General features: G+C 39.3%; 1 protein-coding gene across 19 annotated transcripts in view; it reads right to left on the reverse strand.

The window, feature by feature from the left end:
• Positions 1 to 22,130, reverse strand: part of GPHN (gephyrin) — a 313,923-nt gene extending 291,793 nt beyond the window's left edge. For all 19 annotated transcript variants that reach the window (XM_052782423.1, XM_052782421.1, XM_052782417.1 and 16 more), the window contains exon 1: positions 22,027 to 22,130. In XM_052782423.1, the coding sequence (XP_052638383.1) occupies positions 22,027 to 22,090 (64 nt within the window). In that variant the 5' untranslated portion in view covers positions 22,091 to 22,130. The remainder of the gene's footprint in view (positions 1 to 22,026) is intronic.
• Positions 22,131 to 22,624: the final 494 nt, after the last annotated feature.

Here is a 22,624-nt window from a genome sequence, read left to right on the forward strand (position 1 = left end):
TCTCAAATATGCCTTCATCTGTGTTTGGCTCATGAAATTCTCTGTCAGTCATGAAGGAAATGTTTCTCTTCATGCTTTTTCTTTTTGGTTTTTCCCCTGTGAATTAAGTATTCCGTGCAACGCATCTTTCAACAGAAACCCAGGAATTACCCTGTTAGGCTACCCGCTCACAAAAAATAAACATGACCAAAACACCATACTATTTGGAGACACATGAGAAACTGCACCTTCTGAGTAATTTTGAATTCCTTGATTGGATCTGAATCAGTACGGTACCTCCACCAGAATTATCCTTAACATGCCAAGCCTGCTGCTAGGAAGGACCTTGCCAAAAAAACATTCCTTCTCTGTAAAACATAGAATTCCAGTACTTAGAGGAATCATTGTATTATTTTTATGATCTTCATGTATAGAACAGAATGCTTTGCAAAACTGGCATATCAACTTCCAACCAGAGAAAGACCTCAGTTTTACCCACAGCAGATCCCCATTAATTAAACCTTAAAAACATAATGTTACTCTATAGGTCAAATTTCTTTAGGAAGTTTCTGTGTTTCTCAAAATCAGTCATTCTCATATGTCAAAGGCTGGAAGACTCTGATACTTTGGGGTAATGGCCTTTTAAACTTATCATAGCAAATTATTTAATCATGCACATGCTACACACACATTCACTGCACTCATTCATTAAATACAGTATCCTAATTTTGTAACAGAAGACTGCAGAGACCTAAAGATCTCTTACCTCACTTTGTTAATGTAAAAATAAGCAAGCTAGGTGAAGTCAATCCCCTCTGTGCTCCATTTCCCAATTCTGATTTTTCCCACAGGCCACTCAAGAAACAGTGATGTGTTAACAGCACACTGGAATTAGTTATATGCAGAGAATAGGAAGCTTGTAGGAAAGCAGCACAGAAAGAATGTAAAAATACTCCAGTCCACCAGAAAATGTTACAGCACATGACTTAAAATACTTAGCTTAGTACTAGGCTTTTCTTCTCATATTAGTACTAATCTGTATTACGGTAGTGCACAGCTGTCCTGCTTTCTAAGTACAATATAAAGCTATAACAAAAGGTTTTCTACACTCAAATAATTTACAGTGTATGTAGCTGAGAGTTTTATATCTTGAGTTAAAATACAGCTAATCTGAACTAACAGGTTTATAAAAACCTGTACTCACCTTATTAAGGTCAAGTCAACAAACATTAATTGTACAGAGTATCCTCAAACACTTTCAGGACCCTTACATTCTGGGAGAATACAGAGCTGTCCAGAGTAGGTCAGTATTTGCCGCATACTGAAGAGTTTTCATCTTAAGACTTGCCCCTTACAATCACTGTGCCTCAAACGAACTACATTTTCTTAACAGACTGAAACCAGCGTCAAAATAGGAACCTTTAGCAAAGAGATCAGATGCTCTGCTATTCAGAAGATTTGATCATAAATTTCCAAAACACATCCTGCAATTTCTAACAGCCATTACAGCATTAAACTTAAAATAGTCTTTGAAAGTCCTACCTAACAAAGTGGGCCACATGTTTCTTTGAGGAAGTCTGTAGTATTTCTTCTGTTGTATGAATCTGTTATATGGGCAGATGTATAGACAAATACAAAAAACAGAGATTATGTTGTCTTCTTTTTTTCTGCTAAGTTTTTTTACTATACAGATTAAATAATTACTTTTCCATTCGTTCTCTTTTGATCTTCAGAACGTCATTACTTTGTAGACTTTCTTCACTCCAATCCAGTATTTTTGAGCACAAGATTAATTATAAGAAAGCGCTTCTGTCATTTCTTAAAATAGATTCTGAGTGGGAGCACATGCCATCATGATGCTGTAACTCATCAGGAAATTATGATGCAGTACCATCTTATTCTGAAGGCACCTGCTAACTAATATATGGCCAAGGTCACATTAGCACTTATGTTTTTCAGGACTGTTTTCCTTATCAGATAAAAAGAAATCCAGCAAGCAATCAAAGACACAGTGTGTTTTTTCAAGAAGAAACAACAACAACAAAAAAAACTTGACACCAATCAATTTCAGTTTTGCATAGAAGCGCCACTACCAAAAATATTAAGATACAAAAAGATAATTGTGAAAATAGTAAGTGTAGCTAATTAAAAAATGCAGTGAACTACACCAAGGATTTATTTATCAAGTAAAGCAAAAAACTGAGGTGAGGAGAACAGACTTAATATTTTATTTCTTTATTCTTTTTAATCATATGGCACGTAAATAAGGGTTTGGGGAAGAAGGCTAGGAAGAGCTCCCCCAACTTTTTTTCCTGCTTATTACAATCTTCTTAAAGCCTACACAAATCATTTTTGTTATGGGAAGACACAGAACAAGACTACGTCAGAGAAACCGTGGAAACAAAACCTTCCTAATTAAAACAGGCAGTTATTTTTCTTTTCTTTAAAAAAATATTTGTTATTATTTAACTTAAACAACTGAAAGGAAAACCTGATTGTCCAGCAACTTCATCCCCTCAGGTGTATTAATAAAGCTTCCAGGCTGGGTGATCCCAGAACTTTCTGAATACGAAGAAATTGTCATTTAAATGGCAACAAAAAACAGTGCTCCAGCTATTACAGAATTCAAATACTTCATAAACACTCTTGATATTTTCTCCTCATCTGCAGGGCTTCTGAATCCATGGTAGCATGTAATAAATGCATTTTTGCATACAAGTAGAATTCAAGCCCTCAAGTCCTATACAAAGCAATCCAACAAACACCACAGGATTTCCTTAGAAATAGGGGTAATACCTGCACTTAATTTTTCTGGTGGAAACTTTATAGAAGACTAAAGCTCCACCAAGACCTACGCTAAGAGGCTCATACACATAGTAACACAGAGGTTACACCTGTGGCAGCACACAAGCACCCTGTGAAAGGACACTGGTAGCTGCTGTGTAAGAGCACTGCAGGGTGCACAAGGGTCTACAAATGGCTTGGGACTACCAACCCAGAACTTTTCCTGTAGATCCATACTGGATTACAGCAAGTACCACAGAGGCAAGGAACTTGGGTTTAATTCCCTGTTAGCCTATGGGGATTCAAACACATTTATTTCCCAGAAGAGTGCTTTAATTAAGAAACTAAAAGGCTGGATGGTGACAAGCTTCTTATCTGCTAAAGCTAGGCAACTACCCAGCTGACAATTAAAATGCTCAGACAATCAGCAACAAGGACCAGACTGCAGCCTAACAGCTGGGGCATTCAACTGGGAGAGAAGACCTAGATTCTAGTCCCTGCTCCATGGACTATTTCTGTTTTGTTACTTGCCCTCTAACGGGAAAGAAAATGCAACAATAGTTCAAAACGCAAAGATTTGAACCCTGTTCTATTCCCTCCCACTGCATGGTCCAAACTGCTAATTTTAAGATACTGAAGCATCACCATATCTATGTCTCTTTTTGGATCTAGCCTATGAAGTGTTACAGAGACTTGTTTGATTGACTATTTATATCTCTCTTCAGAAATACAAGACTTAGAATTTGGGCACCTCTTCAGCCATGAAGCTTTTTTAATTTCACAAGTGTATGGCTAGGGATGTAGCTCTTAATAGCACTGCTCCACAGAGAGAATAAAAGCAATGCATTCCGTTTTAAAGAATATTTAAAGCTTCTTCTACTTCTAATGCAGCATTCACTGGAGCAACCATAATATCCCCAAATGAGTATTTGCAGAACTGGATCAACAGAATATTCTCTGCTCTCTGGAGCACAAAAACTCTGGTAAATCCACCTCACAAGTCTAAAACAATGACTCAACACTTTCCTCTGCCCCCAACATCCATCATCACATTATGTTAATGCTAACCTCCTTCTTGTGTCAACTGCAGCCTTTTTTTTTTTTTTTTTTTTTTTTGCAACTTGCACCTTTTGGATCATGTACTATTTTTTCCCTCCATCCAAAATATATACAAAAATCTTCAATCCACCCTTAAAACACACAAGAAAGGTAATGTTCACATAGGTTGACCAATACGATAAATTAACTGTGAAGTATTTGTTCATTCTTTTAGAAACTGTTACATGCTTTCAAATACCATGTAAAGTTAAAACTACTAATGGTGCTTTGCATCTTCAACTTCTCATCTCAAATTCTTATTCCTTGGAGCAAGGAGGGATGCAGTCAGAAGTAAAACCTCAGACATAAGAGGAAGGCAAAATATATCACTGCATGTATGTTATTTCCAGTAGATTAGCAGTGCCTCAGTAAATTAAGAGGTTTGCAAACCTTAATTATTAAAGAAATATACAGTTCTTACTCTTAGAATAGTATTTTTACCGCAAGTCTGTCCTTTAGTTTAGTGACTGTGTTTTAGCCCTCATCCAGAAAGGTAAAACTTTGGTGATACTGATCATGACAGACTATGAGGAAAATCAAAAAGCCTCTTGACTATGTTAGAGCAAAGTATACAACAAAAATTACATTACATACTTCTAATATACAGAATTGTACTTCTCTGAACTAGCTAATTTGAACAGACTGGTGAATTGATACAGACCTTTGTTTACTACAGAACAGATAATCTAAACTATTCTACAGAATTTTAGCTATTCGGCTAACAAATTATATACTAAAGTATTCTGTTAAAAAACTAGGGAAACAAAGAGAATGAGACCAAGGACAAAGCTGTGTCCATGTAATGCTTTCAAGATATCTGATCCTGGTTACTTAATGTGAAAAGGCTTAGTAAGAAACAATATTCAAGCACAGAAAAATCCTAAAATAACACTCTCTTTCAACACAGAAAATCTGAATTGAAATAAAATTATTATGTGTGTTCTAAGAGCATCTCTCAACTGCTAAATTTTGGTTTTAAAAATGACCTGTAGGCCCCTGATGCAAGGACTGTTATATAAATATTTAATAAATGACATCTCATTTAATACTCAGATTGACTGCAGGCTCTAGGGATATCTAACATATATTACATTATAATAGTTCTGTAAGTAATTCTTAAATAACCAACAAGTGTGTTTTACTAGTAAGCCATATTTTACATCAGGCTGGAGCAGCCACAGCTAATTACAAGAGTGAATCCAAGCTAATACAAGAATCCAAGTTTATTCAAGAAACTCACATATCAGTTTAGTATCAGTTCTTGTCCTCGGACACTTAAAAAAGCATTTTTTTTTAGGAAGTAGCCTATCTGGCATATAAGTTTCAAGACTTCCTCTTTACCTGAGAATTTGCAAAGTACTTACTTACATAAAAGAAATCTGCAAAATGTATAAATAAAAAATAATGTATGTTGGCAGAAAGAACTTCATACAGATTTACACAGCGAGCAATGCTATCAGTCACAATCCAATATCTGAAATTACATCCAATATAGAATAAATCACAGAACAGTGACAAGCTGTGCAGTACTGTGAGCTTTAAACATCTTTAAACCACGTCCTTACTCAAATGATCTCATCTGCACACCCCATAAAAGGATTTTCTTCAATTACATTCACATAGCATGGCTAAAAACCCAGTCTGTATCTTAAGATGCATCATCAATGCACAGTAATTGACATTAGATAGCTATGTAACAGCCCAGAGGAACATTACAGACATATTACATTGACTTAAATGGAACTAACACAGCTAAAATGCATACTTTTTTTTTTTTCCTATGAAAGAAACTCCTTGAAAGTATGGAAGCTGAATTTCCATTTCTAATTCCATTGAAGGAACAAGAAAAGAAGATGAATCTCCAAAGGCTCCTGAACAGCTATAAAAAGCTAACACATGCAAGAAGTAAAAATGCTGTTCACCAATTGTAGGAAAACAATTAGCCAACAATGTAAACACACAAGAGATGTTTCTAAGTGTTTCCTCATCCTACAGGCTGTATACCTGAATCTATGGTAAAGCCACACAGTGGGACATTGCTTCTTTGCACTGATATATAAAATGCCTGTATTCCTGAAGAAAGGGGGCAGATGGATGAGCGGAACAAGCTATAAAATTTCTTATACGTGCTTTTTGTCTGGCAGAAGGCCCCGTACAAAGGCAAACTAGACTTTTCTACCTGTCTGACTAACAGGTAGATAAAAAAATGCAGCAGAACACAGAGCCCAGCCTAACAAAATCTACTTTTTACAAGGAAATGACTGCCTTGGTAGGGGGAGAGCAGTGGATGTTGTCTACCTTGACCTCAGTAAGGCACACACAGCTTTGCTTCTCTTATTAAACTGTCTTTATCTCACCCCATGAGTTTTCTCACTTTTGCCTTTCTGATTCTCTCCCTCATCCCACCTGGGGGCAGTGAGCAAGCATCTGGGTGGGGGCTTAGCTGCTGGACAGGGTCAACCCACCAAAATCACCTTCAGTGATTTCTTTCAATGACTTCCTTCATACTGCATTAAAGCAGTACATACTCGAGATATAACCTCCTGGACAACAGACTACTTGAAAGTTCGCTGACTGCTAAATAAAAGAAACACAGGAAAAGAAATGAAGTCTTGAAAGAATCAACATTAACACCATGGGAAAAAATGATAACATTTACAAGTAGTTATATATGGAAAACACATTCTTCTCAGAGCTATGCTGAGAAAGGAAAGATGGAGCGGGAGAAATAAAAGTATTTCATCCAGTTGCCTAAGTAGTCATTCAGGAATGTGAGGCAAAGTGGAAGAGATGCCTTGTCATCCGTCAGATACAAAAAAAAAAAAAAAAAAAAAAAAAAAAAAGAGAGATGTGAAAACAAAGGTAATTATGAATATTGACCTGATAACCTGATAATGAAATCCTAAGATTCCAGGAGACGTCAACTCAAAGCAGTTCCAAACAAAAAAGTTCCAAGAAAATGAGCACTTGACATTTAGTAGAAATTCTGTAAGAAAACTCTCAATCTAGTTGCATTCAAGAGGTTGACTTATTCACCTAACACCAAAAATAATCTGAATAAGATATATGATACATTTGATCAACAAACTCTGTATCAAAGGAAAAAAAAAATTAAAAAGTAAACAACACTGCTAAGAAAGTTTTCAGTATAACTTTCATAACAGGCAACAAAAGATATTACTGTCAGTCCTAAAGGAAGTATGCCTTTGTCAATTCACAAAGAACTAGACTTACACAAGAACAGAAATAACAGTAAGTCAAAAGTATTTTCAATACAAAAATAGCAGAAAAGCACTGAAAAGCCATTTCCAGTATTTAGCCAGCATAATTTAAACCAGATCCAAAGATGAAAAGTCAGACATGGAACAAGATGACAGCAAAGGAATCTGTTGGCCTTACTTCTTTATCTTCCATTGTTTTTAAAGAGCTAAGGGGTTTTTTTTAATGCTTTATTCTCTCGCAAGCATTAAGAAAGTAGTGTGCTCAAGCATTTTGCTTAATGGTGAGGAGATGAAGGGAAAGAGGAACTGCTGAAAATCTTGGGAGTACTTTTTTTTTCTCCCCTCCTTTTTTCCAAACTTTTCTTTTTTGTATCGGTTGTAATAGGAGCCATAATTAAATTCTGAAACCTCACAATATACCTCATAGTTCTATACAGGTTAATAAAGAAAAGTAATTAAAATAAACAGAATCTAATGTTCTCCTGAAAGAAGACAATGCATTAGTAAAGTCAGAGCAGATTCACAGAACAACCAGACATCACCAGAAGTAGCACAATCACTTCAAAACCAGGAAGCCAATCATTTAGTATCCAAGAAAAAGAGAAATATCCCACAAACAAACAGCATGTGCTTCTGTGAGCATGATTAACTGAATGGAAGGCAATTGAGTTTTGGGCCACTGTACGTAGCCTCATGTCACCGACTCAAATTGCTGACAGCGGACAGTGCGTGGTACACAAGGCTACCAGATGTGATCGTATCCATTCAGTCTTTTTAAAAGAGCGTTAACTTCTGATATTTCCCAGTAAAATTTGATAAAAGTGCACTGCAGTAATAATACAAATTCTGAGGGCCTGACAACAGTATACTCCCTAAGAACATGGGGCACTAATGCCTTGGCCAAAGACCAGTTTTTCTCATGCATTATTACCAAAAGAAAAAATCCCACCTTCTTTCTACTGGCAGCAACTTGTTCCCATCTCTACTGTGTGGGCACAAGCATTCACTCATTCGGTGAGCATTTACCGAAAGAAATTCATTGAAAACTAGCTTGGCAAAATACTATCATCTGGATCAGTCCACATTTCGTTCACCATATCTATCAACAATTTTGCTGTGATAAGTGAGAGCTCATGGACAGGATTACTTCTCTAGGTGGGATTAATTTCACCAGTAATAAAATGGAGTAAAAGGCAAATTTATCGTAAAGAATTGCTAAAAGATTCAATATTTGTCAACTTTGAATAAGGCTTAGTGAGGGATTTTTAAGGAGAGATTATTGGGATTACAAGCATTTGGTATATTTGGTTTATTTCTCTATTCTTTTTATAAAAAGAATTTCCTAATTTTGCCCTTATTAAGCGACGTGTTAAACTCTTCTAGTGAATGGGACGCTTGAAGATACCTACAGAGGCATGATCATAAAGCACACAAATCTTTTTCCCTGTTTAGCTGGTCTGCTTTCTATTACAGCGTTTACACCTCATTTGTATAACCTCAGTCTCTACATTCTTTGCTAGAAGCTATGCTTTATAATATGGTTTTGATTTACATAATGTAGCTACCAGTCCCCTCTATACTTTCTTTTTCTCCCACTTCCCATAAAATTCCATTTTTATTATTAATCTTTAACTTTTTCTTCTAGAAGGAGTGGTTTTTAATGTTAGGATTGCTTTTTCAGTCACGACAGCATTTCAGTATTTTCTGCTATTTTAAAACCACACTTCCACTGTATAATAGTATACTTGTATAATACTACCATATATAATTCCATCTTAATACTGAAGATGCTACTTACAGTGCAACTTACAAAACTCAGTTTAGCTAGCTACCTTTACCTCCAAGCACTGCATTTGGATGCCAAAACCATGGTCAATACATAATTAGTAGCCATGGAGACCATGGAAACATACAATATTGGACAAATGCATGGACCAGCAGGCTTCTGATTTGCAGTGAAATAAGAATTTAAATTAATGCACATGGTCCAATTACCACAATTACATAACTAAACTATCTATCCTCCTTCTTCATTCCAATCCCTCCCCCTTTTTAAGGAAATATCAAGAATCCCAAAGCCTGACTTACCCAACTAGCTGATGCCTGTGACTGGCTGTTCCAGTTACCTCCATCACGTAGATAACAGTCTACTCAAGAGAAAGGTAATGATTCTGTTCAGGTCAGCAAGAAGAAGGTATGCAGGACAAAAGTGAAATTAGAAAATGATCTTGCATGCAGATGTTTTAAATAGTTGGTGTACAGTCAGGTGTCCAACAGAAGAAAAATAAGTCAATAGTGTATCAACTGCTATTTTGTACATATCAGGTTAGCATCCTCAAAGTTAGCATATTAGCTAATTTGACTGGTAAAGATATGCTTAGAAAAACTATACTGAGTCTAAGTAAGATGACAGATTGAGTGGTGCCAAAGAAGTCCCTCAAGCAGAAGGCAAATCAGATCTGGAAGAAATGGGTAATTTGCCTCATATATATATATAATTATTATTTTATATATAATACAATAAATGTTTACATGTGTGTATATATAATATATGTATCCAGTATATATAATATGTTTCTAGTCTTCAAATTAGTTGTCAGGCATACTATAGTCAAGATAGTAAGTTAGAAAAACTAAACGTTAGAAGTTTCGACTATTAAAAATTAACACATTCATAAAAAGAGACCCTACTTGCCTGTAAATGCGTAACATAGTGTTCACCTTTTCCCAAATTTAACACTGCAGAAGTCTAATGTTCAGCTTTTCTAGTTACCTAACACATGCAAGTTACCAAATGTTCAGCTCTTCGTTAAGCACAAATGCCTAGCATAGCCTTCATACTCACCTAGCTACTACACACATGAATCAAAGAAGTTTACATACAAAATGGGAAAATATATCTTGACTTACCCCCTCTTCAAAATAATTTTCTACAACAGGCAAATCCTACCCTCCCTTCACTATGGTTTTTTCCTGCTTGTTATTCAGTAGAGGCAGTGTCTTTACCTGTCAATCAGTACAAGCTAGCAAATACCACCGAGAGGATACCTGGCCTGACATAGCAACACTTGCAAGAAACAAGACACTTAGTTAGATAAAGGAGCATCAAGACTATCTTCTGAATTAATGCAAGTGAACTACACAAAATCAACACATGACTACATCTGTTTGAGGCATATCAGAAGCAGAAGTCCCATCTCCCACCCTTACCTATCCCACCTGTGCAATCCAGCCCCTCCCTCACACTGCCACTCCTCAGGTCCCTTGCTGAGTTGATTTAATTTGTCCAGGCTGCAGAAAACTAATCTCTCAAAAAGAAGAGTAGTTTTCCATTAGGTTAGCCAGTTAAATTTGTTTTGCACAGAGTGAAAAATGGCAGGATAGAAGAGTACTAAAGAAAGTACAGAGTCTAAAAAATTTGACAGTAGAGGTAAAAAATTGCCAGCCTTGCTCACCATTCACCTACTGGAGCAGAAGTCTGCAGAGCTCAGTGCTGAAGCAGATCACACAGCTGACTCAGCTGGAAAGGATCCCTTTTTTCTGGCAGGTTAAGTTTCAGCTGTTTCAGTTCCCTGCCTGTACAGCCACACAACAGGTTATGCCAGCACAGCGCAGTATGATAGTGAACAAGCAGCAATGATGACAGAACCATGCCCAAAATGCCACAGGGCATAAGATTAAACCTGGACAGAGTCCTATTGGGCTCTAAAGCAGTGACCAGTTGTAGTAGACTGCACGGTACACCAGAAGAAAATTATCTCCGAATAACACAGCTTGAGATGTTGTGAATGCAGGAAGCTAAAATCCCTGACAAAGTGCTGCATGTATTTTCCTAACAGACAAGTCAGCTAGGTACAGGGAGGGCCTGTTCAAACTAAGTGTTAGTGTAAACATGCTTTTTCTGTCATTTCTTCATCTATAGCTTTTATAAAAATTTGTGATTGTGTGGCTTATTTTGGATATTTGAAATACTTTTACTTACTACTGAATTTTACTTTAGGCTAGCTTAAGTTAAGAGTAATTTCAAGGCTAGTTACCAAAAGGTGTTTCTCACATCTCTTTAGGTACTTTCTCCAGAGTATCCAAAGATTCAAAGGATGTGCCCTTGTGCACATCACCCTCACAAAATGCACAGTAACAAGAGCCGGTATCTTTCCGGACACTTTCCACCATGAGGAAAGCCTCCTCAGCGCTACCCACTGGAAGACCTCTCTGGCACGCACGAGAATTGTAGGAGGCACACGCAATTCTGTGGAGGCAAAAAATAGCAAATAGTGCGTCTATATTAGTGTTTCTGTTCGGTTCAAGAGTGTGGCTTTAAAGCTACCTCCTGGCAGTCCCCAATCACCATACTTTGATTCACACTGCAGAGAAGGATCAAAGCACAAGTGCTGAATTCATTTTGGACAAAACTAAATGAGATGTACTCCAAGAGCGCACCTAATACACTCCAACCAATACTTAGAGTTCACTCCATGGGTTTTGAGCTAGCATGAAGCAAAACACCATGAACAGCATGGATATGAAGCCCCCAGTACTAAGTGGTTTGCTCTACAAATCCGTTTCTCTTAGGCTGCACTACTTGCTAGCAGAGACTTTACTTAAATTGAATGAAATCACAGAGGGTAAGCTAACTTACTGAATTACAGTCAAAAGACTTATGTAGATACAGCACAAAAGCAAAGATTTATTTTTTTTTAAATTGACTACTTATCATTGCAGCATTGAGAGAGCACCTAATTATCCAAATATAAAGAATTTCTGCATCTGCCTGTTTTTTCCTACAATGGCTGCTAGTTGGAATGTCAGCATCTAGGGGGTTAAGTTTAAATTTATGCTTTGAATGAATTATAATATATATTTTGCTATTGCCTCAAATGGCTCCAGGCTGATGTTTTCACAATATCTTAAACATAGAGGAAGCTCTTGAATGTGCCCTAATTGTTAGATACTTTCTCGATGCTAATGAGATCTCAACCATTCATTTTAAAGTGTTTTTTGTCTGCATATTTTTCATATGCACAGCTGAATTTACTTTCCAGAAGCTGAAGTACAGGTAGAACATTTTTAGCACAGGTTTTTCAGTGCAGAAAAAGGATACTAGGAATAATCTGAATATGAAGACTTTCTAAAATTATTGGGGAGGGTACCAGAAGCTGCTACTATTCTGGTAAGAAATACTGAAAATTATTACTATTTCACATCTAAAATCTCCCTTATGATTTGATGAGTCCTCACAGTATCTTACACATAACAATAACCAAATATAAGACAGGCTATCAAGGAATTAAGAGATTTTTCTAATATTAAGGATAATCCATGATGTCCCAGTTTAATACTATACAGAAATTTGTCTCAGATGCCTTTTCCAGAAAGATGTTCTGTTCATCAAAGCACTCAAAAAAAGTCTACTTGAACCCTTTTCTGACAAAACAATGGTGAAATGACAACTAGTATTTTCACTAATTCTCTTTGATCAACAGCCAAGCCCACGAGAAAAGTTATGTACTGAAACCATTGTGCATAAACTAGAGCTATACCCTTTGGAATAAAGAAATAGGAACAGGCAGGTGAGCATCCTTGAAGATTAACGATCACAGGAAATTCTTCAGCAGTTGCTTTTTTCAGCAGTTGCTTTTAAGATGAACTTCAGAGTTTCCATTTTGATCTTCGATGCTTAGGAAAAAAGTCTGAGTCTCACTCAGATAAGAAGGTCCTGCAGATTGAAGACACTAGTAATAGTTTTAATTCTTACCCTGCTCAAATTTAACTGGCAAGATCAGACCTTAAGGTTTTACAGCTTACCTCCCTACTGTGGAACACAGCGTGTTCCTAAAAAACAGATGTCAGAATAGCATTATATTCTGGAGCAGTTTAAATACACACAACTTGAACCGTATACTAACATGACCATTCCCAACTTCCTGAAGCTCTATGCCTTGCCTTCTGTCAAAAGAATTATGCCATACAGCGCTACCCTGTAGTCACAGTTACTTCAAAAAGTTATAAGATTTCTCTCAAAAATCTCAACACCCTCTTAGAGTCTCCTGGTTTATTCTACATACCTTTTACTGGTTTCTTCTTTTATTTTGCTAAAGAAATGCCAGAACAAATGTCTGCATGTCCAGAATGGTTTGGAATCCCTCGCAATGGGAGGTTAGGAAGGAAGGAAATTCTCCCTGCAGACTTTTCAGTCTGTTTGATTAAAGTGATCACTAAAAAAGCCTACCATCAAATATATTTTACAATAACTAGAAGCACCTTCATTTAGATTTAGGTAAAGCTACTAGCTAGAGAGTTATGCCTCTCTGATCTACTATATACATCTATCAAGGCAAAGGAACATCATCAGAGTGACTAACTGAGAAAGGGTTCTTTCAGGACATCGTAATGACAGTAGGAGAAAGACCTGGAGATTACAAAAACATTCCCTAAAAACTCCACTTTATATACAATTTGTTCTAAAATATTCTCTAAATTTTCTTACAGTATTAAATCAGACAGTAACAGCAATGCCAAAGTTTTAATCAGAGGGAGTTACACACGTATGAGCATCTGTTGCGACTTTCTCCCAGCATCTCTGGAGTTTTCGGAGTATTATCTACAGAAACACTTTGTCCCTGCACTATCTTTTAAAGATCTGTTTCACAACATTTTTCCTCAGTATGCTTAATTTACAGCTTATTTTTCCAAGGAAGCTGATTTTGAGGATCCTTGATTTGCTGTAGGCTTATTTAACGTCTCCCCCGAGTATTCAGACAACTAAAAAGGAAGATGAAACTAAAAACAAAAGAGGAAATGAGAAGTACCTGTTCCCTTTAATCTTTGTTCTTTCTGCTTTTTCAGGCAACAACAGGCATTTTTCTCACCAGATATGTACTTACTTTTAGGCATCTTGCTGCTTTCTCCTGATTTTTTTCTGAGATGAAGATTCTGACAGGGACTACATAGTAAGCCTTTGGCTTCTCACCATCTATGCTGCTATGCCACTACCCTACAGCATATGAAACAACCATGTGAGTGGGAAACTACCTAATATCTATTTGAATTCCTGGACATTTTCTTCTTCCAGAAACATACACTGCCACCCAAACTTTCCTAAGACAAGATTTGCAAGTACCTAGGTAAAAGGATACATACCTGCCCAACACCAACACCTTCCCTTTTACAGTGTGGTCTGTCTTCATAATCCCATGAAAATTGTTTCAGGAAGGGGTAAGAAATAGCAGAGTAGGAGTGTATTGATTTGCCAAATTCCTAATTAGTGCCACATTTAGTGTCTCTTCAAGAATTACTGGATGAAGGCTTTACAAACTTAATCTCAGGTCTTGCTATCAATCCCTCCCTAAATGCCCTATCGCAGGGCATTAAAAGCAGCTTGTTAAGAGAAAAGGGGGTGTTATTTTTTTTAATGGCAATCTCTGCCTATTCCATCATTTGCAGAGATCCTAGGAATCTTCCCCTTCCAAGTCAGATCTGCAGGATACTTCACTGCAATTCATTTTAATTCCTGAAGATGCATACTGTTCTTCATTCATACAGCTTCCCATAAAGTGATCTTGAGTAACAGCTCACTTCCTAGATTTCAGTATGAATTTAAATCTACCACAGCATACATTTAAAAAAAAAAGAAAAGAAAACACCAGCAAATAACAAACAAAACCACACCATACACTTAAATTTCTACTTCCCACTTTTAGGTCTCAAAAGTCACATATGATATAGAAGAAAACCAACAAAATAAATACAAGAAAGATTTTTCAAATGAAAAATATTCCACATAGATTTTAAATTCCCTACAATATACAGTACAATGAAGAAAACTAAGAATTTCATAACCACACAGTAAGTACTCAAAAGCCCAAAATACATTATAGTTCAAAGCCCACATGCATTCTGCTTCTTCACTCTACTACATAGAACATATACATAAGTGATATAATTCAATTAGAAAAGGAAAAAGTATACCTGAGAAGCATGTGTTTCTATAGTTGTGGTCTTAAATATGTATGCAATACTTAATATATTACTATATTGGTCTACCAACACAATTTGTGTGTTGAATACATAATGAAGTGTTATATTAAGTATAAAACTATTAAAGATTACTGTTCTAGGTAACTCACTTGCATATGGAGCTTAATTAACATTGAGTCAGTTCTTTCAGGTCTTGGTATACATCAAAAAACACTTCACTGCTCAAAAATAGATTTTGCAATACATAGCTATTCACTAAATCACTGAAGTCAGCCAGTGGAAGTTTTGCTATTTATGTCATAGTGCAAGGAAGAGACAATGCATTTTATTCCTTACAAAATACCATTAATATCATTCACCCACCTTGTAATAGTAGGATAGAGCCCTGTTTTGCAGGATTTTGCAAAATGTGCATAGAAGAAGATTATTCTTGAGGGTTTATGCTAATTTTTTTCCACTTGACAAGTAAGTTGGGCATAAAATAGGCCTCAGTAAATTAGTACGAAAACAAAACAAGTAAACAAAACATCACATACAAATCTCTTACTTGCAAAATGAGATTTTCTAAGATAACTGCCTAATTAAGCCTATTTTTCCCAAGCACTTTTTTTATGCAATTACTGTTCCTTGTGAACTTCAACTTACTTTCCTCAATTGTTTCATGATTAAAAAAACAAACCCATACACCTGAAAGGCTATGCTACTTTTTTGTTAATTAAAAACACCCCACATAAAAAAGGCTGCTACCTGCTCATTTCCCATATGGTTATTACCCTCCTATTGTCCAAGAACAGCTTTTTTAGGCATTCTGCTAAACTTTCAAGAAGAATTCTGTCATATGCAAGACTACTAATATAAGACCATTTCAATACAAGTCGTAAAGAGTTGCATGCTACATCTACGCATAGGAACAGAATGTAAATTCTTTCTTTTATTTAATCCGCACTTCAAGACCTTATAAATATCTAACAAGCTAAAATTTGATCTCATTCTCAGTTATCATGTCCTCCTGTTGCATAATATCAATCTCACGAATGGCCAACAAAAACTGTACTTGCTTATCTCAAAAAAAAATTTTTTAAACCCTATCAGCAAAACTGTTTCAACCATTAGAATAAGAAAAAAAATACTTTCCCACATATTCAAAATAAACTTTTTTAGCTTGAACAACTGAAAAAGCAAAGTGAAAATCTTAACTTTCACTTCACAAAGGCACTGCACAGCAAACTGCTTTCAGTTCAAAAGAAACAGTATCATAGCAAGCAAATTAAACTGTAAGTAAAAGTCTGCTTTATCAGTGAGCTTCCAGTCACCAATTTTTGCTCCACACTGCACACTGAAGAACAGAGGGAAAAAATCCACGACTTTCTTCCTATTCTATAGGTAAGGTAAAGGTTCCTATTGAGCACTGTTAAACTATAAAAGGAAACTGGACAATTGTACAGATCACACTCACTAGACATAAAAGCTTATCATCATAGCCATACCAAAAATCAGAAAGAAATCCTTCTGTGAAGACTTACAGCTACAAACGGCAAAGAGGGAGATCTCCTAGTTTCTATTGCTAAACTCGATGCTGTGACAGCCTTACAGTTGGGAAAGGCGAAAATCAATGTTGCTCAGAGTCCAGAATGTTTTACTCTTAATGGAAGTACGGCATTTCTCTACTTCTAGAACTCATTTGCTGAACTAAGCTTTTGGAAGAAAACTAAGGCTCCCAGGAAAAGCTACTGAATTGAATCTATGTTTTGAAGACGAGTGCCCAATAAGATGTAGGTTTTGAGAGAAAGGCAGATCACAGGCAAAAAGCTAACCAACTTCAATTTAGACAATTAGGGCTATTTGACAATAAGTCCTAGCAAACTTAATGTCAGTCCTTACCCTCTCACCCACACCTCTATAAGAAAGTTTACAGTAACTTCCAATGCATGTCCAAAACATGAATAGCATCACCACTGAAAAAAGATCTTACAACTTGCATGCTAGTAATGAACACTTAGAGGAAAGTTGTCAGAAGGTACCTCATAAAGTAGAAGAGAGGCATATGAACTTTTAGTTGGAAAACCAATAGCATATATATTTCTAGAACAGTCTGACCAACAAATAGTGACACCCTAAGTATTTTGTTCCCCACATCTGTCAAAGATAATTTTTACAAAACTTTTACATCAGTGTACTTCAGATCTGCCCAGGTAATCTCTTTGTTTGGATGATATTCTCAAGTAGACAACGCCCTCACTATCTGAGAAGACTGCTTGCTTCAAAGTGATAAATTCAGACACAATGTGTACGCGCTGTTATTTCAACAAACTAAATGGCCTCAGACACTTGAAGATGCTAGTGTAACCCTTCACACTACAGTGTTAAGATGCTAAATAAGGTCTGAGGTTACACATTCAGAAACCTTTGTTATGCATTACTGCGTAGGCCCATGGCAACAACTATCATTCAAAATGTTTTAATCTTTACTTAGAGGAAGAAAGGAAGAATAAAGTACCTGAAGAAGAAATCACTAGTCAAGGGTTGCATTTTGCCAAAACCTCTTACTCCCTTTAATTGTAAAAATGTTTCATAAAGGTGAAAAGCTGTATCACCACTTTCTAAGCAGTACTAAAAACAGTAAAACTATCCTGAAAAAGAAAGCTAGTCTGAAATTTTTGTTTTTAAAACAAGCAAGAAACAATACAAAAAGAGGAGCAAAGGCAGAAAATGCTGTTTGTGTTTGGTGGTGACTCTTTCTCACAGATCTACATCAAGAGCAGACAAACACTGAATGAAGATTTATTAGCTAACCCCAAATTGGACGAATTTTTAACAGGAATATTCTGAAAAAAACTTGTAACAAAACACCAAGTTTTGACCAGCTGCACTAGATGCTTACTGGACAGAAAACAAGAAGAGAGTTAAGTAAGAAGAAAAAGGGGATGGAGAGGAAAAAGGACAAAATAAAAGAGCAACCAGAGAGAGCCAGAGTCTATTTTCCATCAGGCTAGTGGAGATGGCAACATCGTTTAGATCTCTCTGGATGGTTCTAGTGAAGGGTCTGCTTAGTCCCTCACACAACAACAAAGGTCACAGATTATGCAACTTACCAATGTCACCACCAGTGACGGATGACCTAATATTGATTCAACTCTGGGCACCGCACACATTTTCTTCCCTTTTCTAGCTAACTTCAGCATTACAAAACTCTGTACTTACTAATCCAGGTTCAATATCCTGACACCAATGGTTACTGATTAACAACCATTCTGTTAGAGATATCCCAAACATGAAAGGCTTGCAAGGGGCAACCAGAATAATTCCGTATCAAGATTTGTATTTTACTAAGGAAGCATTGGTCCAAAACACCGCAGACAGAGCACGCATATAATCCAACCTTTACCATAAACGTAGACATCAATGGTAGAAGGAAGAAAACCTAGGTTTGGAACTTAAGTGAGCAGTATCTTTAATCTGAACGCTTCATTAAACACTGGGGCTGAATATGACATGTTCATGGTTGCATTCTTTTCACATGTTGCAAAATGTCTTGAAATGATAACACACAAAGATTAGAATTCAATTTTCTATCCACAAACTAGTGAGACTTCTTCCTATTCACATAAGACATAACCCTCTAGTTTAGAACAAGTTTTACAGTTTTGTAATCCATCATTGTTTACTTTTCCTCCTGTTTCAGTAAATAAGCTTAACTCTACAACTTTCTGTATAGAGACTCAAAAATAAACATGAATGACATCTGCAAGTCAGCAGATGCTGTATACACTGAAGTACTTTTCCAAATTTCAGGAAGACAGTTCTTTCACGTTGAGAAAATGTCCTAATTATGGACTCCGTTCTTCTCATTGACTGTTAACTAAAAGACCTTGACAGCTTGGATATAAGAGAAGTTAACAAGTAAATTTTTTTAAAAAACAAGGTGCTGCATTCTGCATAATTTTGCATTTGAACACAGTAAGTTACCTTGGCTAAACAATACGCAAACTTTCTACTTCTCTAATCTGTTGTACCTATCTTAATTTGCCACAAGTGAAGAAAAATACATTTGTTTCTAGACAGGAAACTAGCAATATACACACAACACAAAGCTCTACTAAGCAAAACTAAATACAATAACTTCCTCAAAACAAAACTGAATGCAATGAAACTAAGCTACATGACAAACATTACTCACTCTGTATTAATGTAGTCTGGAGCCATGTGCATCAATCTCAACAACAGACAAGACTAACAACATGCCCAATTTTTTTATGTCCTCATTTAAAAATAAACATACAACTTTATTCCGAATTAATTCAAAGGAGTTACTCCTAAGTAAATTTAAATTCCATCTGAATACTACTATAAGGTGCAATAATGGTAGTTTCTAAACTGAGTATACCAGGTCTAACAGGAACATAAATCTATATGCCTGTGCTGATAAACCCACAAGTATACACTGCTAACAAAAAAAACCCCCAAACATATGGCTGTGATCTTAATTAGAAAAGCTAAAGAAGTAATGTTATGTTAATTATCTAATTTCTGATCACTCAGCTATTCTAAATGATGAAACCAAAAAATAGTGCTTATACCTAACCTTTCCATTCCTACACTTATTCCTTCATACACCAGCCAAGAAGCAAATATTAGTTCATTTCTGTGAGAAAAATTCAGAAGAGTTAATTTTTAAATTTGCTGTCTTTCCACAGGTGAAACAGCAGAAACAGCGAGGGGGTCTAAACCCTGCAAAGTACAAATATTCTCTTTCAGGGGTTAAAGGAAATGCCAGAGTGGAAAATAATCAAGTTTGGCCAAATATAAGATATTAAAGTAACACATATATATAAAATTTTATTTCACGTCTACAAACATACACAAAAAGGGGGCTAGGAAAATTGTTAGAAACCAAGGCATCCCCTTTCAAAATGGAAAATAATTCTTTGTAAAATTTTTCAGCCTGCAATTCAAAACAATGGCATTAAGGAGGAAAGGCCTAAAACTGTTCTGTTCACTTATGCCTTTTGGTTTTCCTTTAAAAAACAAAAAACTAAAATCAGGCCACATGCTCTTCTCAATGGAATTGCAAATTCTGATACAAAGTTAAAAGAGTTTAATAGTGCTCAAACAGGATTTATAGTACAAAATAAAAACCTATGTATTCGGAAAGATTATCTGAATCTATTGTGGGGCTTAATCATTCTTTCAACGATTGTAACACCGTAGGTACCTGGTACTGCATTCTGGGAACATTTACAGGTGACAGTTATGACAGCTCACTGATCAACAGAAAATAATAATCCAAGCTACACACCACGAAGTTGTACAAAATACGCAAAGAGCATTCTGTTAGCAGACACCTCCTTGTCACTTTAACTTTTACAAAAATAGGTAATTGCACGCATGTCCTAGCTTTCAGGAACAAAAGCTACAAACTCCCCCAATGCGACTTCTGCATCTGGTCAAACCTGCTCTGTCCTTATTAAGGATATGACGGCCTGAAATTTGGAAGCAACGGTAAGGATTCCCACTTCTATTAGACCGTGCTTTTCTAGCCCTTTACCGTCAAAAGAACCTCGCGGCCAAACGCCTCCCAGGAAGGGATGGACTCCTGCCCCCGCGGCACCCCCCCGCCCCACACACACACACGCACACGCACACGCACGCCGCCCCACACACACACACACCGGCGGCGGCCGGCGTTCAGCACCCGGCGGGTGAACAGCGCGCGCCGCGCCGGGGGCTCCCCCCGACGGCCGCCCCGGCCCGTTTTCCGCAGGAGGCGTGAGACGGCAGCGTTCGGGTTAAATATCGCTGGGTTTAATAAATAACTCTGGGCTTAACTCCGGGCCTCCTCTCCTGTGAAGGCACCCCTTTCCACTCCGAACATCTTCCGACTCCGAAGCGTGCTCACAACGCTGCTTTCCATGAACAGTCATGTCCTCCCCGGCTCCCGGTAAAAGCTACTGAGCTTGACGTGCAAAAATTCCACTAAAATCCTTCGCCCCTTCCTTCACCAGAAACGCTGTTTACGCCCTTATACGCTCGGACCCCTCGGGGCTTCATTTCTGGGCGTACCGCGCTTCCACCGGCGTGCCGAGCTCCACGGTACACCGGGATAACCGCAAAGCCCCCCGCCCCCCCACCGCAAAGGCCGAAGAAACCCCGAAGCCTGCAACACACGTACTGGTTACGGCTCTAGGAACCATTCTGTGCAACCATCGCATGTCATGTGCCAGGGGTTTACTGAAGGATCATCCATGCGCTATGAGCAGCGGCATCATACGTGCCCTCCTCCCCCTCCCAACAGAGAGCACACCGGCACACGCATTCCCCCCCCCCCCGAAAGTAAAGGCCTGGGAGGGGCAGGGGAAGGAGTCAACCTAAAGGTGTCTGCCGTGCGGAGCGTGCCACGCTCAAAGCCATCCCCCAGGGCAGGCAGCTCAGGCCGCCTTCCGCTGCCGCCGCCGCCGCCGCCGCCGGGGGAAGGCAGGCCCGGCTCCCGCCTGCGCCGGCAGCAGGCTGCTTTCTCAAACGCCTTCGCACTCAGAGCTCCGCCGCGTTCGGAGGAAGCCCGGCGACGCCTCGACCCCCGGCCCGTCCCTTTCGGCAGACGCCCACCCCTGCGCTCCGTCCCCTCCAGGTGGGTTATGCCCGGGCCAGTCCCCCGGGCTGCGGCGCCCAGCTGCAGCCCGCTCCCTCGCCCGCTCGCTCGCTCCCTCGCCCGCCTGCGGCAGCGGCGCCCAACGCCCCCCGCCCAGCCGGAGCGCCGCCCCCACGTCCCCGTCCCCGGGCCCGGGCCGAGGCCTCGACTGCTGCACGCACGGCGGAGCGGCGGGTCCCTGCGCAGCGGCGGCGGCACCGCCACAGGAGACGGCCACCGGGGCAACCCGCGGGGTGGCCTGACGGCGCGCACCGACTGGCGGCCGCTTCCCGCCTCTCCCCCCGCCTCTCCCCAGCGCCGTCCCCGGCGGCGGCCCCTTACCTGTGAGGACCCCGACGCGGATTTGGTGGTCGTGGTTCGTTAAGATCATCCCCTCCGACGCCATGTTTCCCGGCGCAGCCACCGCACTGACAGGGAGCGAGCGGGGGGGGGGGGGGTTGGGGGGGGGAGGGGGGAAGGAGCGCGAGAGCGGCGCGAGCGCAAAGGGGGAGGAGCAGGGGCGAGCGGGGCGGGGCCAGCCCGAGGAGGGGCGGGGCGAGCGCGAGCCGGGGCGAGCGGATATAACGGAGCGGAGCGGAGCAGGGCACGGCGCGCGAGCTAGCGAGCGCGAGACGAGCGTGCTGCGCGCGGCCCAGGCAGTACCAATCTAGCGCCGAGAGCGCCGGGCCCGGCGCCGGTTGCTGCCGATCGGGGCCGGCGCGTGACGCCGGGGGCGGCGCGAGGTGGGGGCCGGCGCGAGGTGGGGGCCGGGCCGGGGCCGCCGCCGGTTTTGTAGCCAGTGCGGTGCGTCTGCCCTTTACGGCTCCTTCGGCGGGCTGCAGCCCTCCCCGCGAGGTGCCGTTAGCATCTCACAGCCGACAGCCCCGACACCGGCGGTGCTGGCAAGGCGCGTCCCCGGGCGGCCGGCAGCGCGGAGAAG

This window comes from Harpia harpyja, chromosome 3 (genome assembly GCF_026419915.1).
Source record: "Harpia harpyja isolate bHarHar1 chromosome 3, bHarHar1 primary haplotype, whole genome shotgun sequence".
Taxonomy (NCBI): domain Eukaryota; kingdom Metazoa; phylum Chordata; class Aves; order Accipitriformes; family Accipitridae; genus Harpia; species Harpia harpyja.